This window comes from Mercenaria mercenaria, unplaced genomic scaffold, assembly GCF_021730395.1.
Source record: "Mercenaria mercenaria strain notata unplaced genomic scaffold, MADL_Memer_1 contig_1281, whole genome shotgun sequence".
NCBI classification, from domain to species: Eukaryota; Metazoa; Mollusca; class Bivalvia; order Venerida; family Veneridae; genus Mercenaria; species Mercenaria mercenaria.
In genome coordinates this window covers 1-19,684 of record NW_026459261.1, presented here as the reverse complement: position 1 = coordinate 19,684, position 19,684 = coordinate 1, and the positions used below count along the sequence as shown (strand labels likewise).

At 33.9% G+C, this 19,684-nt stretch overlaps 1 protein-coding gene across 3 annotated transcripts in view; it reads right to left on the bottom strand.

Moving 5' to 3' along the window:
• The window catches only part of LOC128551586 (histidine--tRNA ligase-like), a 27,152-nt gene extending 7,503 nt beyond the window's left edge, over positions 1–19,649 (bottom strand). The window contains exons 1-5 of one of the 3 annotated variants that reach the window (XM_053532483.1): positions 19,401–19,649; positions 17,864–17,981; positions 10,754–10,885; positions 7,227–7,313; positions 5,467–5,586 (exon numbers count right to left, since the gene is read on the bottom strand). In XM_053532483.1, coding sequence (XP_053388458.1) covers positions 5,467–5,586; positions 7,227–7,313; positions 10,754–10,843 — 297 coding nt within the window. In that variant the 5' untranslated portion in view covers positions 10,844–10,885; positions 17,864–17,981; positions 19,401–19,649. The other 2 variants (XM_053532482.1, XM_053532484.1) reach the window with 2 other exon arrangements.
• Positions 19,650–19,684: the final 35 nt, after the last annotated feature.

Genomic DNA, 19,684 nt, shown 5'->3' with positions numbered 1-19,684 from the left:
CAGTTCCCTTCTTTAGAATTACTTCCCTTTGTTGTTACTATAAATAGCTTATATTGAGACTTTTTCATTACTAGTCGTAGGGAAAAATCGAGACCACTTTTCTGTAGTACAACATGCATGCTACATCCAATTATGAGGTGTATTTAAACCAATCTCTACCTGGTAAAGATTTTTGTGTGGACAATTTTTTTTTTTTTTTTTTTTTTTTTTTTTTTTTAAGATTATCTTCCCTTAGTTGTTACTATAAATAACTTATATTGTAACTTTTTTATAATTGACCGTAGGGAAAAAACAAGACCACTTTTCTGTGGTACAACATAGATGTTACTTTCAAATTTTAGGTGTATTTTAAGGTATCTCTACCTGGTAAGGAGTTTTTTTTTGGACTTAGAAAAACAAATGACTTACAATGATTACTAAACAACCACAAAATTAAAATTCCATCTGCAAATACAGGTGCTAGAGTAAAGAAATTTGCTGTGACGGGCGTATATTGTGACATTCTGGCACTCTTGTTTATAATTGACCGTAGGGAAAAACCAAGACCACTTTTCTGTGGTACAACATAGATGCTACTTTCAAATTTTAGGTGTATTTTAAGGTATCTCTACCTGGTAAGATGTTTTTATGTTGATTTAGAAAAGAAAAGAATTACAATAATCACTACCACAAAATTAAAATTCCATTTGCAAATACAGGTGCTAGTGTAAAGAAATTTGCTGTGACGGGCGTATATTGTGACATTCTGGCACTCTTGTTTATTTATGTTAGACTTTTGTGTTATATTTATTATGTTCATAAGTATTTGTTTTGGTATTTTTTTTAAATAAATAGATTAAAATATGTGTTGAAATTTTCAGTGATATTTGTATTTTTTGCAAAATGATATTAAGTGGCATTTGTCCATAAATACGAACAGAACAGAACAGAATTTTATTTCACTTGAACTAAAAGTTCCTCTTGATAAATACATTTACAAGCATATTTGCATGGCATGAAAATACAGATGACATTCATACAATTACAATGGATTTTGACATTAATCATATACATATATTTATAAATTATTTGTAAGATATTTCAGGATTTGGATGGACGGATTAACATTTAAATAGCATACAAGTATTATTCAGTTAATTATATAATATTCAGTGTCGCACCTATGCGCCGCAGGTCAATTAATTACGCTACATAAATACGAACAATATTCCAAATGTATACAGATTCTTATTCATTTCTCACATTTGTTCATATTTGGATATTTTTCAAATGCGTACAAACAAATCCAGACAAACAGAAAAATTCCAAATTGTATTTTTTTTTAAATTAAATTTCTTTTTCTTTTCTCTCATTTGTTCGTACGACAAATGATTATGAGAAATGAAAAAGAATTTATTACAATTTGGAAATTTGGTCGTACGTATGAACAAAATTCCAAATTGATTTTTTTTTAAAAAGTTAATTCTTTTTCAGTTCTCTCATTTGTTCGTACGTACGAACAAATGCAGGCTGCTCATTACGAACAAATGATTGTGAATGAAAAAGAATTTTTAAAGCAGTTTGGAATTTTGTTCGTACGTCCGAACAAATCTGGGCTGTTCGAACAGAATATCAGAATTGAAAAATAAAATGGACAGGATTTGTTCGTACGTACGAACAAAATTCCAAATTGCATTTTTTTAAGAATAAATTCTTTTTCAGTTCTCTCATTTGTTCGTACGCATGAACAAATGATAGTGAGAAATGAAAAAGAATTTTTAAAGCAGTTTGGAATTTTGTTCGTACGTCCGAACAAATCTGGGCTGTTTGAACAGAAAATCAGAATTGAAAAAAATATGGACATGATTTGTTTGTACGTACGAACAAAATTCCAAATTGCATTTTTTTAAGAATAAATCCTTTTTCTGTTCTCTCATTTGTTCGTACGTACGAACAAATGATAGTGAGAATGAAAAAGAATTTTTAAAGCAGTTTGGAATTTTGTTCGTACGTCCGAACAAATCTGGGCTGTTCGAACAGAATATCAGAATTAAAAAATAATATGGACAGGATTTGTTCGAACAGAATATCTGAATTGAAAAATAATATGGACAGGATTTGTTCGTACGTCCGAACAAAATTCCAAATTGCATTTTTTTTTTTTTTTAGAATAAATTCTTTTTCAGTTCTCTCATTTGTTCGTACGTACGAACAAATCCAGGCTGTTCGTACATACAAATGATAGTAAGAAATGAAAAAGAATTTTTAAAGCAGCTTGGAATTTTGTTCGTACGTCCGAACAAATCTGGGCTGTTTGAACAGAATATCAGAATTGAAAAAAAATATGGACAAGATTTGTTCGTACGTACGAACAAAATTCCAAGTTGCATTATTTTAAGAATAAATTCTTTTTCAGTTCTCTTATTTGTTCGTACGTACGAACAAATCCAGACTGTTCGTACATTCGAACAAATGATATTGAGAAATGAAAAAGAATTTTTAAAGCAGTTTGGAATTTTGTTCGTACGTCCGAACAAATCTGGGCTGTTCGAACAGAATATATCAGAATTGAAAAATAATATGGACAGGATTTGTTCGTACGTACGAACAAAATTCCAAATTGCATTTTTTAAAGAAAAATTCTTGTCGAACAGAATATCAGAATTTAAAAATAATATGGACAGGATTTGTTCGTACGTACGAACAAAATTCCAAATTGCATTTTTTTAAGAAAAAATTCTTTTTCAGTTCTCTCATTTGTTCGTACGTACGAACAAATGATAGTGAGAAATGAAAAAGAATTTTTAAAGCAGTTTTTGGGAAATTTTTTTCGTACGTCCGAACAAATCTGGGCTGTTTGAACAGAATATCAGAATTGAAAATTATATGGACAGGATTTGTTCGTACGTACGAACAAAATTCCAAATTGCATTTTTTTTAAGAATAAATTCTTTTTCAGTTCTCTCATTTGTTCGTACATACGAACAAATCCAGGCTGTTTATGCGTACGAACAAATGATAGTGAGAAATGAAAAATAAATTTTAAAGCTATTTTGGAATTTTGTTCGGACGTACGAACAAATTTGAGCTGTTTGAACAGCATGTCAGAACTGAAAAATAATACGGAATATGGATTATTGTTCATACGTACGAACAGCCAGGATTTGTTCGTACGTACGAACAAAATTCCAAATTGCATTTAAAAATGTGAGAAATGAACAAGAATTTGTAAATTTTATTTGGAATTTTGTTCGTACGTACGAACAAATTTTGATTTTCTGTTGCTGTGGTCTGCGATTTCTTCAATTTTTGCTGTGATTTTCACCGGTAAAAACTCCATATAGCGGCAAAAAAGAGGGACAGACCGGAAGATCCTCTTTTATTCCGGAAGCAGATATAAGAAGATTAAAAACTATTTTTGATTCAATGTGATATTAGGATGTACTGATTCAAAAGCAAATTGCATGGTTAAAGTATCAAATGGAAAATAATGACTACTACTTCTGGCACTTTTGGCTATAAAATGGCTCTAAGGTTTTGCAATTGGCTAAAGGCTATATACCAATAAAAGAAATTGTTCTTTGTTCCATATGAAATTCAGCTACTTCAGAACAATTTTGTTACAGTTTCTAGATTTTCATTCCGTCGTAGACCTATTTTCCACAAGATATCCATACATTTGCTTCAAGAAAACGAAAAGAAAAAGGGGTGTTGAATAGTATGCAGTGAAATGCAAGTCAACTGAAGTCAGGTACCCTCATATTGCCGCATTTCAGAAAGCGGTCCGCAGAACAAACACCCTACTTTCGTTTTCAAGTAAACAACTCGAAAACATGCGAGTATTAGCATGAAACGTGTCCTTTTTTATGTAAAATTCATTCCACAAGTGAAATAATGCCCATTTGGCCCCCGATTTACGCGCAAATGCGTGAAAATGGAAAAATTTGGATCTATTTATTAGGGACTTTTTTTGACACCACGGAAGCACATTTTGGACCGAATTACTGCATTATAACCTATAAGAAATATCTTTTTATCAATTTTCATAACATTTTCATCTGTATTTTCAAGAAAGATGTAACACCGAACATGTGAACAAGTTTCATTGTGAAAATTCGAGATTTTAGAGAAATATAGACATTTAAGTGAGGCCGCCCCCTACCCATTTTCTGGGCTAAATTTAGATTCTATGGTCGCTTCATTGTAAATTTTGGTACAAGTTTCACCTGTATGCATTATGTTTCACTTTGATTCTGAAATATCATTCATTCCGTCATGAATATGACTCAAATGGATGCATTTTGTGCATTTTCACACATTCTGGAGACAAAATATTGGCTTTTCTATTGCAGAAATTGCTGCCGAAATAGGCGCATCTACTCAAAATGTGGTCAAAATTCATTTATTTTCAAATTTAATGATTATTTTGCATTGAAAACATCATTTTATAACATATACAATCGATTTATGACTATTAAGACTAATTGTGATGTGTTTCGAGAAAAGTCTTATTTCAGCTCTTGTAAAGCCATGGCTACAAGTTTGAAAGAGCCAGTGGAGGCTCCAAATGACATCTCTTATACCACTTGGCCAATTTTAACCAAACGTCACAAGAATGTTCCTTGAACAGTTCCCTTTCAGAATTGCTAAAAAATGCATTTCACGCAGAACTCTGATTTAATATTTTTGCAAGGATTCGAACCTTGGTTTTAATCCGAAGAACGTATTATGTCTTGACCAGCAGACCATACTGGTGCATATAATAATAAAATGGCACTAACAACTGCATATACTAGTATTGGTGATATATTTATTACACAAGTGTGACCACTTATGCCTGTTACTACAAATGTATAAAGTAAACATGAAATTTTCAACTTTAAACATCATTTCTCTGCATAGCGGATAGTGGTTATGGAGTGAAATGTTCAGCATTAAGAAACCGAAGGACCGACTGATTTCTTTGTGGTGAACATTTCACTTTACAGCCCACATCCAATGTTTTTCCTGCGTTTTACTGCAGCTATAAATAAGTTAGCATCTAAATACCTAGTAATCATTCTACAAGGATTTTTTTATGTGTTTTGCATGTGTCTGACAGAAAAAGCAGGACAAACACTATTATTACATGACTCCTTACATGAATCGCCAGACCACAGTTTGTACTACTGACCAGTCAATAGTACAACAATTAATTTTACCAGGCTAAGTTGAAACTTGAAGAAAAAACTTGTGAAAATTTATTTATAATACCTTGTTATAAAACACACACTGAATGAATGTTGGCCAATGGTCAAAACTATTGCACTTGGTTCTTCCGATCTCAGGCAATAGCTCTGACTACTGACTGACAAGTCGCTCTGTTAAGTATATAATATACATTATAATGCATGATGGTCCATTATGGTGTGATGTTGCACATTTAAATAGGTATCACAGAATTGACTCCTCTCAGAAAATCAACTTATTTCTGTCACACAGACATACCTTCAATTCAAATACTGGTGTATCTATCGTTTCAGCCCCATGACGTTTGAAGCAGCTTATGATGGTTTTAAATACACCTTCTCGTATTGACATCTGCAGGGGATTGTAGTCTCGAGTGCCCTGAAAAATATAATTCAAACATAAAAACAAGTATTCAGCGATTTGACAGTAAAATGAATATGTCTCAGTAAGAGACCTCTACTACAAAAGGAGTATGATGGTAAAGGTATATTTTGAGCTTCAAGTCATTATCTTATACAGTACTAAAGTTATGTCCAGAAAACGAAATTTAGTCAAAAAAAATAAGTATGAAAAGGGCATAATTTGGTCAAAATATAAATCAGAGTTATGGTGATTGTTACCAAACATACAGATGATGATGATCAAGAAATATTTTAAGTTTCAAGTCTTTATCTTATATTGTACTAAGTTATATCAGGAAAGCGAAGATTGCCAAAAACAAAACAAAAACTTTAAGTATGAAAGGGGAATATTTCTGTCAAAAATACAATTAGAGTTATGGGGATTGTAACCACAAATGCAGATGATTATAAAGAAATAATTTTAATTTCAAGTCCTTGTCTTTTAAAGTACCAAAGATATGTCTATAGACAAAGCTTTTGAAAAAAAAAGATGAAAATAATTCCAAGTATAACAACTTTGTGACCTTGACCTTCGGAATAATGGGCCCAGCCCCTGCACATACTTTGTTTGTATGCTGGACAATGTTTGTGTAAACATACAATTAGATACAAGCAATAGTAAAAAAGATATGACAGAAAAACAAATGTTGCCGAAAAACTTTAACATTAAAAAAAACCTAAGTATAACACCTTGGTAACCTTGACTTTGAGTATAATGGGCCCAGCCCCTGCACATACTTTGTTTGTATGCTGGACAATGTTTATGTGAAGTTACAGTAAGACATAAGCAAATAGGAATCAAAGACCTAAAGAGCCTGAGAGTCGGCTAATGATTGACCAAAAACTTTGACCTTAAAAATAACCTAAGTATAATACCTTGGTGAAATTGACCTTGGGTATAAAGGACCGAGTCCCTGCGCATACTTAGTTTGTACGCTGGACAATGTTTACATGAACTTACAGTAAGATATAAGCAATAGTAACAAAGAAAGGTTGCAGAAAAACTTTAACCTTAAAAATAACCTAAGTTTAACACCTTGGTGACCTTGACCATGAGGATAATAGGCCCAGTCCCTGAACATACTTTGATAGTATGCTGGACAATGTGTATATAATCAAAAGTAACAAAGATATGACAGAAATACCAAGGTTGCCGAAATTTTTTAACCAAGAAAGCTCACGCCGACGCCGACGCCGACGCCCGACACCGACGCCGACGCAACTTTGACACACGATCATACGACAACCTTCAAGCTTCGAATGGCCCAAACAGACCCAGCCCCCATTCCCCATTTAATTCAGACATATCTAGCTCGAGTAAGCACCAAGTCCTGGGTAGATCTATGACATTCTATGAGGAGCCAGAATTCTTCATCCAAAGCAGGGTTGTAAAAATCAAAAGCAGTGAGACTTTAGTGATTTCAGTCTAAGAAATTTTAAAACTACAATATCGTGGAGGTAACATATCTACACATAAAAGTGTTAAGATGCAAGTTTGTTCTTCATGTTAATAAGTAAAAAATATTAAACATACTGCTTTATTCTAAAATCTGCAACAGAAGACTGTGATGACTTACAAATTAAATTTTTACAAAGGAACAAGAACTAAATAGTCACCTTTGGGCATTTGAGCACAAAATTTTTTGAAGCCTCATCTCCTAATTGAGCTTTCAATTCTAGTAATTTGGCAACTTCCTCCGATATCTGAAATTTAATCCAAACTAACACTTAAATACATCATGAATATCATAAATGTCTATAGTGTCTTTGGGTACACAATGAGTTCAAAAGGATTAAATCATTTTAATAAAAATCAAAAAGTAAATTTCCAAATCCCTCCATCTCCCCCTTCCAATAAAACCAGTATTACCTCCTGTAGGAAAAGCTGAAACAGCTCACAATTCCCAACTCAAAATCATGCCCTTATTTTGTCCACTAGATGCATAAATAGAAGATTGATAAAGCATTAATTTATCTCAAGTATTTCAAGTCATTTAAAACATTTGTTACTAATCATAAGCTAAGCAGCTTGAGGAAAATTATGTCTGTTTCGTAAGGCACATTTATTTTAGTTAAATATTAAGTATAGCCTTTATGCGAGGTATAAGTATAAGATATTGTCACCAGTAATATGTATGAACATTTAATAATTTATTAAAAGAATGATGCAAGATACACCTCGACTTGCCTCGACGCCCAGATCTTCAGCAACAGTAGAATAACAACATTGTGTTGCTATCGGCAATGGTCGGTTAATTAACTAAATAGAGCGTTAAGTTATGACGGAATCATTTTTAAGAAACTATGTTAAAATCATATAAACGAAAAAGTTAATAAAGGTCATTAAGGTCGTTCTAATTGTCTTAGGAAAGGCGAAATGGACCGTATAGGCCTAAATTTCTAGTCAATAAAATATTGTGTTTGCCTTATGCTACTGATGCCGAAGAACGAAGATCAACGCGTTGAGGTCAGCGTTTAAACAATAAATTAATAGGTAAACAAGGTTTAACTTATTTCATTCTTTACACAATGTTCATACATATTACTATGGAATGATATTTAGGTAAATATTACACAATGTCTGCTGACTGTTACAATTTACTCACTGACACTCCCATTGTTCTTACTGGTATAGTAACCATGCATGCTGGCACCTTTAACACGCTTGTTGACAATGATACCATGCTTGCTGACAATGATACCATGCGTGCTGTAAGTTACAACTTCTTTGCTGCTTAGACCCTGATGTCTATATTATAATTTCATTTGGCAAAATGACAGTGCCGTGTACCGTATTGTAATATTTCAACATGCCAGGACTGTACATAAGCAACATTGCACAGTTACAATGCTCACAGAAGAAAATACACGATGTGACCACACAATATGAAAGATGCAATCAGCCACTAAGCAAGTTGAAAGTAAGCATAATGCAAAGTGCAAAATTGCACGTCACATTTTGATACCAGGGGGCGCAAGTTCGTAGTTTTCACGAAAGGTAACGGGAATATCCGGCCTATAACGGATTTTAATTAGCTGTTGGCTATGTGTCAAAACAGTCATCACTGACTCAAGTTCATATTCTACATGTTCAAAATGACAGTTTGACACATTATTAGCAATCTGCAAAATTCTGTCCTTAACAGCCAGTTTAATTTGTGAAATCTCAGGAATTTCAAACTGTAAGTCTTCCATTTATATAACACGTCACTTGTAAATAAACGCAACATTAAAAATAAATAAAGTTAAGACAAATGGCGATTTGCAAAAAGGGGAAGTAACTATTGTTAGATCTCTATACAGCTAAATCCCCCGCCACAAAGACAGCTAAATCCCCCGCCACTGCTATGGATAGTGAAAGGGTAAACCTTTGTCCTTTAGCTGTGACCTTGACCTTGAACTGACATGGCTGACTCATGAATTCTGCACAACGTCTTGATGAGGTGATTATTTGACCCAAGTTTCATAAAAATCCTTCAAGGGCCTTAGGAGATACAGAGCTCAAACCTTTGACCTTGAGTTGTACCTTGACCTTGAGTTGACATGGCTGACTATTGAGTTCTTGATGTGGTGATCATTTGACCCAAGTTTGATGAAAATCCTTCAAGGGGTTTAGGAGATACAGAGTGGACACAAAATGGAAGGCTCAAACCTTTGACCCTAAGTTATGACCTTGAGCCGGCATGGCTGACTCATAAGTTCTCTACATCGTTTTGATGAGGTGATCATTTGACCCAAGTTTTATAAAATTCCTTCAAGAGGTTTAAGAGATATAGAGTGGACACAAAATGGAAGGCTCAAACCTTTGACCTTGAGTTGTGATCTTGACCTTGAGCCAGCATGGCTGACTCATGAGTTCTGCACATCGCCTTGATGAGGTGATCATTTGACCAAAGTTTAAAATGAATCCTTTAAGGGAATTAGGAGATACAGAGCAGAAACAAAATGGAAGGCTGAAACCTTTGACCTTCAGTTGTGACCTTGACCTTGAGCCGGCATGGCTGACTCATGAGTTCTGCACATTGCCTTGATAAGGTGATCATATGACCCAAGTTTTATAAAATCCTTCAAGGGGTTTAGGAGATATAGAGCGGACACAAAATGGAAAGCTCTAACCTTTGACCCTAAGTTGTGACCTTGACCTTGAGCCGGCATGGCTGACTAATGGATTCTGCACATCATCTTGATGAGGTGATCATTTGACCCAAGTTTTATAAAATTCCTTCAAGGGGTTTAGGAGATATAGAGCGGACACAAAATGGAAGGCTCAAACCTTTGACCTTGAGTTGTGACCTTGACCTTGGGCAGACTAGGCTGACTCATGAGTTCAGCACATCGTCTTGATGAGATGATCATTCGACCCAAGTTTCATGAAAATCCTTCAAGGGGTTTAGGAGATATGGAGCGGACACGAAAGTGTTACGTACAGACGGACGGAAGGACAGAAGGACGGACGGAAGGACGGACGGAGATCATTCCTATAACCCCCAACCACTTGTGGCGGGAGATTAAAAAACACGACCACTTGAACATAGAGCCCCCTGTAATCAAAATGTGACATATACTTTTGAAATGACATTATGCTTACTCCTATTTTGCCTAGTGCCTGATTACATTTTCCTTACTGGTTGATCACTTCGTGAATTTTGTTCTTGGATGCACCAGATTAACCAGTATAACCATAGCATGTTGAAATATTCCAATACGGTACACGGCACTGTCATTTTGCCAAATGAAATTATGATATAGACATCAGGGTCTAAGCAGCAAAGAAGTTGTAACTTCCAGCACCCATGGTATCATTGTCAGCAAGCATGGTATCATTGTCAACAAGCGTCGTATCATTGTCAACAAGCGTGTTAAAGGTGCCAGCATGCACGATGACTATACCAGTAAGCACAATGCGAGTGTCAGTGAGTAAATTATAACAGTCAGCAGGCATTGTGTAATATTTACCTAAATATCATTCCATATATTACTGGTGACAATATACTATAATTATACTTCACATAAAGGCTTTACTTTATATACATGTATAACAAAAAATGACGGTGCACTAGACCTCAGGTCTACTGCACCGGTGACGGTTCACTAGCCACCTGATTTAGCTATACAGAACAATGATTCATGAGCAGAGATCATACCACATCCTTGTCAGCCTTTTCTGATTTAAGTTGTCTCACAATCTCTCCTTGTTTCTTTATTTCTTCCTGAATTGCAGCCTTATCTGCCATTGTTTATTCAGTCGCGTCCAAAAAGTCCAAGATGTCAGCTTCCTGCACAAGATCACGTTCGCTGGTTAGTTAAAACTTTTATATAAGTGAGTAAAATTAAAATAATTTTGAAAAAACAGCTAAAACAAGAGGGTCATTGACCCTAAACCGTTCACCTGTGACAAGGCTTCAAGTGTGTTTGTATAACGTAATGGTACAAGTATATAGTTAGGTTTCTTCTTTGTTAGCCTATATTTTGTTAAACGATCATGCCTTTCCTGTTAATTTGTCGTAATATTTCTGCACATTCTGCACAGAATACATAAGTTTAATATAAATTGTTGACCTAGTATTTTATTGTTACATCTTTTATGGATAAGGAGCATAATTCTGTTCTTTTTTTTTTCTTTTTTTTTTTGAAGCGGAGGTCAAAATCGTATATTTCGTGAAAGCATGATTTAAAATGTACATACAGGTATGAAGGTATGCGTGTATGTGAAAACATATATGTCCATGTATACCTTTTCATACTGCATGCATAAATATGTATACTCCCATATGAACAAACACGTCTAGAGGAGATGTTCTTTAAAGAAATTGTAGAGGATGGACATCCAAGGATCCACAAAGCGCACTTCGTGTTTATGTTACCTCCTTGGATGTCCATCCTCTACAGTTTCTTTAATGAACTTCTCCTCCATACGTATGGTGTACCACTTGGGTCAAGGTCTGCTTTGCGTGCGCATACGTCAAATGAAAGTCAATTGTAAAAGTATGCGTGGATTAACCAAAGACAAATATTACATTGACTTTTATGAAATGGCCAGTGCTACTAAGAAACAATACAGAGAAACTTAAGTTTATAAAAAATGGAAATGGAAAATAAAGTAAAAAGATACTTAACTTGACAGGGGGAAGGAAGGGTGTGTGCATAGAAGAGACTAAAACCCAATATAGGGTAACATAAGAAAAAGACAAGAGGAAGAACAGAAAGTAAAAAGGAGGGCTATGAGAAATAATAAGAAACAGTATAACATATAAGATAATAAGATATAAGTTAGTGTATGAACAATATGAAATAAGATATAAGTTACACTGAGAAATTTTTTCATTATCTTAAATGGTGGTGGGGTATAGGGAGTATATTATAATAATAGAAGTTAAAAGAACGGAGCGTGTTGATGCGACAGATAATAAGAAACAATATGTGATATAAGTTAAAGCGTACTTTAGGAAGATACATTTAAATTGAGAAGTGTACAAAAAAAACTTTAACCAACTTTATTACAGAATCTTAGGTCTACCACATCATTCTTGATGCAACTTTTAATTTTTCCAATTATTATCAATGGAGACATTTAGACTGAATCAAAACAGATTATGCCCTTCTCCAAGGTATGTTATAACAACTATGGTCATGCACGGGAAAATATGCTAGCTCACTTCAATTGCGCACGCACAGTTCGGACGGATACTATCGATCCGAGAGCTCACGTACTTTTATTGCAACAATTGAGGCCAAAAGAAGTTTACACAATATTTCATATCCTACATGAAAACCCATTTCTTAAGTGTCAAAGCCGTACCTATCTATATTTGCTGCACTGCTAGCTTTGCTTGACATATAAACATTAAAACGAATTAACTTCAGCGACTAATAATGTAAAGACATATTAAACAGATTGGAAAAAGTAAAGGTAACATTTATTACATCTTTGCAAGGAAATGAACTTTGACTATCAATTATTAGGGCTGACCTTGACTTTTTGCAATAAGATTTGTATTTCTGGTATTGGCTGATACTAATACATTACATAAATAAAGCCGAGTGACCTATGATAACAAACTATTTTTACGAATAAAAATAAATACCAAATGTGCCAATTTTTTTTATTTTTGACCTTGAATATCAAGTTTGCCCTTCATTCCTTTTTAATGAATTTCTTATTTCTGTCATTGTTTGACATATATACATTTTTTGACAATCAGAGAGTTACTGTAATTAAACAGTGAAAAAAATGGTAGGCATAAACTTTACCCTATCCCCTAATATTTCTACAAGTGAATTTTAACTCCTATATCACAAACATAAGAGAACAAAATATAGATAGGCACGGCTTTGACACTTAAGAAATGGGTTTTCATAAAGGATATGAAATATTGTTTCCATATTGCTTTCAAAAATGTGTTAACCTCTTTGGCCTCAATTGTTGCAATAAAAGTCCATGAGCTCTCGGATCATATGCATGTGACTGGAGTACTAAATGTTGGATACGCACAGTATCCATTTGCGGGAACATCGCATTTTAGTGAGAAATGTGCGACTATATTTTCCCGTTGGGTACAGCGGTTCTCATAATATACTTAGGGGTAGGATATAGCGTGTACAGTGGTATTTTCTTTCAGTTCTGGTGTCAGTGGTAGTAGCCGGTGTTAACGTATTAATATGATGTACACGTATATAATGTATATAGATGTCATTTAAAACGAAACGTCATTTATGCTTTAATTAAGTCAGACAATTATAACATTATATTCCGACAGAATAGAATACGAAGAGTGAAATGAAACAAGATTAAACTTGCTGAATAATGCATACTGGTTTCCCAGTAGTCGCTATTTTTTGCCAGTAACATAGTAGAAACATAAAATTTTTACAGAAAAAAAGCTAGGTTCTTCGTTAACACCATGCAGAATTCGTATTACACTTGCGTTCTTAACACAAATGTAGATGAGGCCTCAAACGGGGCAATTAATTCCATTAATATCTCAGTTAGTCCGAGTAGTTTTCCGGACCTTTCATTGTAAATGTTATAACCTTTCTGTAAAAGCAAAGATTTCCGATTTCGTTATATATATTCAAAATTAAAACTTAATTCTAAGGCGTGATGATGATTTGAAAAGTTTATTTCAAGAATTTAACAAATACTAGATTTATAATACGCCCATTACAGTTACATCTAATTACGTTTGACTGACGTTTGTAACGTCATGCTAAAATGACGGGACGTATTTAGCGGACTGGTAATATTACAAGAACGAAATTAAGAACTTTTAATATAATTAACAGCTTTTTTTAAAAAAAGAGAGAACAAGACCGGTCTCAAAATTGGTAGTCTAACGCCCTGACCACTCGGGCATGGACACTGCTGCTAAAGATTTGATTGATAGACGGTATCGTAGGTAAATCCCTATCTATGTTTGTTCCTATTTTTAATCAATAATCAAATGCCGTAGTGTAGTTAATATGTCGTTTTTTTTGTGACTTCCGTTTTAATTTTTGGTGGCTGCTAGCTGCCACCAGTGTCAAAAAGAATACTCCGTTTGAAAAATCTTGTCAGTTCTTAAGACCATCCTAACAACACAACCAAAAATAGTTCCAAGCTTTCTAGGTAAACAATTATCTACACAACGTGCATAATTTGAAAAGCTACAATATATGCCTTAATACCATTTTTAATGTAAATTAGGCGACTAAAATCAATACAAACTGAGGTAAACGTTTTAATTAAAACAACAACGTGTATGAATACAAATATGCAAATTTATGGTCATGTGAATAAACGATGACCTTATGTCACCTGAACTGGAGCGATGATATTGATTAGCTATTGCGTAGTACTGCCCCAGACGTCACGTAGCTTATAACGTTGAAAAAGGTAGCTTATGTATATAGAAACCTAGCCTGGGAATCCAGACTGACAATTCAAAAATGCTTCCTAACCGCAGTGTCACATGTATAACTTCCGAAATTTAAGGCTTTATTTGATAAAGAACAATGACTTCTGATAGCAATAATCCGCGGCTAAAAATAGAAACGGAATTTCAACGGAAAAGTTTCCAAACATTTCCGGTCCATAGACAATACCAGTTTGTACTGCTGATAGCTTTTCCAGCAAGTTGTAATACTTTTCAAATATGTCAGAACAAATTTAAATTTCGTCATAGCTATCAAATTGCAAGATATTATATTAATGCAACCCTAGTGATCTAAGAATGTTACTGAATTTTCGACTGCATTGTCTCGTTTTCGTTTCAAGCACGCAAAAATATGACCGCATGTTGATTAGATCGATAATCAGCAGTGATATGGAGATACTGCCAATTAATTAACACTAACTAGCGCAAATTTAGTGAGATGATTTATGAACAGAACAGTACTTTATTGATATAACTTGAACATGTACAGTTCATCGTTATATCAAGAACAAAATATACTAAAACATGCTTACAATACGAGAGTGAACAAAAATGAAAGAACATTCAGTTAAAATTCATTCGATATTGTTTGCAATGTGACCTGCCGTGAGAATCAAAGACATGTATGTTTTCTAAATAATATTCCCTCACGGATAATCTTCCTTCAGCAAATGTACAATATAAGATACTATATGTATGCATAGATACACATGTATTCGGTATAATTTCGTCTGACAAAACACGAATTATCAACGTGGAAACCCACAGGTCGCCCACGCTGAGAAGTGTTTCAAGCTCGCTTTGACTAAGTGGTGCTACTGTATCACGATTTCATCAACTTGTAAGCCCATGAAAGTGGGCGCAGCGATGATACTAATACTCGCCTTTTTGAAAAGGCAATGTGTCAGACCGTAGCAAGTCGTCGGATTTGACCGACTTAAAAATTGAATCGTTTCAAGACAGATTCTGCTCACTTCAGCTAAATTCATTCGAGTCGCATCATGAGAAAAACAACATAGTGCATTTGTGACCAGCATGGGCCCAAATCAAACTGCGGATCCATACACCACTCTGGTCAGAATCCTTGCTGTTCGCTAACGCACTATGCTGGTTTTCTCATGGTGCGTCTCAATATATCTGGATACAAATATATGTATAAAAAGTGAAACGGTTTCGTTTCGCCAGTTACATATTTTCGACTTTTTTCTCGGTCTGACTAAAGTTGTAAGTTTGTCTGACTTAATGTGCAGCATTTTTGCCAAGGAGTGATAATTAATGCACCTCTAAAATACACTAGCTGCAGAACTGACATTCTGAGGTGCATCTGTGGTGCATGTTTGTGTTGTTTTCTTTCACAAAAGTCTCATGAAAACCACAGCTATCTGATACGGACTGAATCAGTGTGTATAATAATTCATGACAGACACTGCCCAAAAGCTTTAAAAAGAAATCTTAAAAGCTGAATTATTTGAAGAAAAAGCTTATATTATTTATTCATAGTAAAACAATTTCGATGTAATTTATGTTGTCGTTTTCCTCACAAATTATCAAAACTATTCGTTAAGGACTGAATCAGTGTGTATGTAAACAATGACTGGCAGTGAAAAAGGATTAATTTTGAAACCAAAGCCGAATATTAAAAAAATGCAAAAAAAGTTCTTATAGTTTATATTAACAATTCCTCAGTTGTCACTTTCTTTGTAATATTTTAAACATTGATTAGCAGCCACCATCAGCGCTTTGAGCGCTTTGATTTACTATCGGAATGTTTTTACTGAATCGTCTGTAAATTAGCAAACTCCAACGCAGTGATCTCCCTTGCCGCTTCGCTCATTGATCAATGAGCGAAGCGGCAAGGGAGATCACTGCGTTGGAGTTTGGTAAATGGGAGCATCAATTAAGGTTATAACACACAAAATAGTTGTTGTTCTTTATTCTATATAAAATTGACCTATTTCCAATGACCGCAGCACACATCAGGACCCATTTTAAATGTCTGTAACTTACATTTTCTTGAAGAATATTGTCAGTGCTAACTAAAGATCAAGAGAAAAGAGGGGGTCATGTTTGATGCAAGAAAAATAATTTCAGTCAAACACACAAACTGCAAAATCAGCTAAAAAATGAGACCCCAAATTATACTGGTGGTGTATGATCTAAGTTTCCATGAAAAATTTTGTCATGTTGTTATTTCATTATGAAAATGCTACCTACATGTCAAGCATAGATCTGTCATGTGGTTTTTGCAAAAAAATTGCAAAGAAAATAATGAAAATAGCTCGACAGAGCAAAAAAAACTGAGGACTATTTGTATCCGCCATTATGCGACTACCATTTTTTTCGCGCCATTTTTCTATTTAGTGTCTGTATGCCTTAACTGATGTTTACCTTCAAGAGGCCTCAATTTCTGCGCATGCGCAATGTAACTGGAATTCCCCTGCAGTTGACAATCTCTTGTGTAAACATTACATCGAAGTAAATTAAAACAACCGGGATATTCAAATAATAAATAAGTTCGGTAATGCTGGGTTTTCGCTGCTATATGTTAACCCATTAAAGGTCTTAATGATTATAATATTGTTACCAAGCGTAAAGTCTATACAGCACGAAACAATCTACTGTATGGTGATGAACATCTATCTTATCAACATAATATTTTCCTATTCACTGACGTTCAACGGTTTATCATCTCAACAAATAGATTCAATACATAAGCTGCGACAATCAACATCTCCCCTCTCCCACCCCCAAACGACGACGAGAGACAATAGCATAAACAAGCTCGTTAATTCTTCAATCATCATTAAACACACACACACACACACACACACACATACACACACACAAACCACACACACAAAAACTTTGCATTATATACATACATTTTTCACATTCATATTACGATTAACACAACATGATACACATACTTACACAGCCTAGTTACTATTTTTCATTTAACCTCTGTTTTTCTTATGGAGCGGAATTCATATAAGTTTTAAGTAGCTTGTTTTCCAATCCATTCGATTGAAAATTTCTTTGTTTGTTTGATTGATGTATGTCTATTTATCAAACTTTGTTAATTTGAATATAGTACTCATGTTTGTATATACAATTTGTGGAAATAAATACAGTTTAAACTAAATGTAAAAGGTCTGGAAAACTACTTGGGTCCGGAAACTACTGGGAAACCAGTACTCATATAGTAGTTTATCTTTAATAAATCGAACTGAAACTGTTTACATTAAACGTACATGTATTCATTCTGTTAACAATAAAATTAAAACAGATTTGTTTTTCAAAGTAAATAAATCCAGTTTAATCAATAAAACTGTTCTTTCTTACCTGTGATCAAATAAGAAGTTTTTCGATCGTTCGTGGAAAGAAATTCACTTCCTTTTTCAGTTTTAATCAATATTTGCAAAAACTATTTCAAGTCACCTTGGTCTGGCTTTTCCATTATCTAAAGTCACATTCACAACAAAACAATTATAAATCTATTTAAATGGCTTTTAAAGAGGAAACCTAAGCTAGTGCCTAGTAAATAATTTTCAGAATGGTTGTACGTATAAGTTCGAAAATATAAGGGCTTAAATTTACGATTATGATAAGTGCATTAATGCCCATTATGATGTAAATACATGATAAACTAGAAGAGCTGAATACTATGGCAACTCTTAACAATTTAATCTACATAAAGCTTCCTGTCCAAGCGATAAGTTATTATTGGCTTCAGCCGATACCTTGATTGACCAATACACATACCTATACAATAAGATTTTGGATGCCAATAAACTTCCCTAAAATTTGGTCACAAATATTCAAAATGCTTAAATATAAAAAGGAGGTCGACAACAATACAACTACACTGGGATAATACTAATAAGCGATTTAACAAGAACACTAGAAACAATTCGATAGGAATAATCTCTTGAGGAGATACTAGAAAAGTAATAATAAGTTTTTTCTAAGATTAAACGAAATGACATTTAAAAAAACTAAACACACAGCTTCTTTCAAGCAGATATCGTTAATATGAAGATTCTGACCAGAATTCATCAAATCGGGTTGAAAATACCGCCACTGGAAGATCAACCGTTTTTCTGTTTTGACATAGTGGCCTACATTTTGATGACAGTCATATTATCCAGTTTCAAACCTAACCTAGGTTTCATAGACAAATTTGATGACCAAGTTTTATAAAGATCAAGCAAAAATATGGTATCTGAGTTTTTCAATAATTTGACCCTAGCCTGTAACATAGTTTTCGACCTTAAATGACCAAGTTACAAACTTAGCCAGTGCAATATAAAGCCAAACAAACTGATCATTACTCATATAGATCAGGCAGAAAATTTGACGTTTAGAGTCTTAACGTTTTTTTTCACACTCAGACTACATTTTCTAAACTTTAAGACAAACATTCTGACCATATGTTTTTATGTACGTCATGCAAAAAATGTGGCCTCTGTTATGTTAACAGTTATTTATGATTTTACCCGGTGGTCTAGTTTAAGACTCCAAATAACCTAATTTTAATTTGACATAAATTTTATAAAGACAATTATTCTGTCCAGGTTTCATGATAATTAGGTAGACGTTCAATCTATAGTGTTAACACAACTTTATTTAGGCAACGATTTTACCTAGTTACGTTTTGGATCAAAGATGAACTAGTCGAAAATGGCATAAAGGTTTCATGTAGATCACGTAAATATATTTGGCTTGTTAGGTCAATTTTGTTATACGTACACATAGTGTTAAGTATAACAGCTTACTCGGATGTCGTGAGCTGAAAACGCAAGTTTACACATCGAATTTGGAATGTATGATAGAGATAAAACTGAGAGATATTTAAACGAATAAATTAGCAGTGTCATACTTATATTTTGTTTTCATAATTTCATGTTACATATCCATGTTCTCGTGGTTGTCCGATAATCGTGAAATATATAGTATCTTATGCTAGTGTTGATCTGGGCTATTTGATTGTTAATTTTCCTGCTGGTCTGGTTCTAGAAAGATATTTAAATATTATCAACTTTTACTAAACCGATTCTGCATTAAACACTTGATTAACAGGTCATACTCTGCTCACGTTTGGTGTAATCTTAAAATCGCCCATGGAAACCTTTAACTGAAAAAAAACGTACTTATTCTATTTAT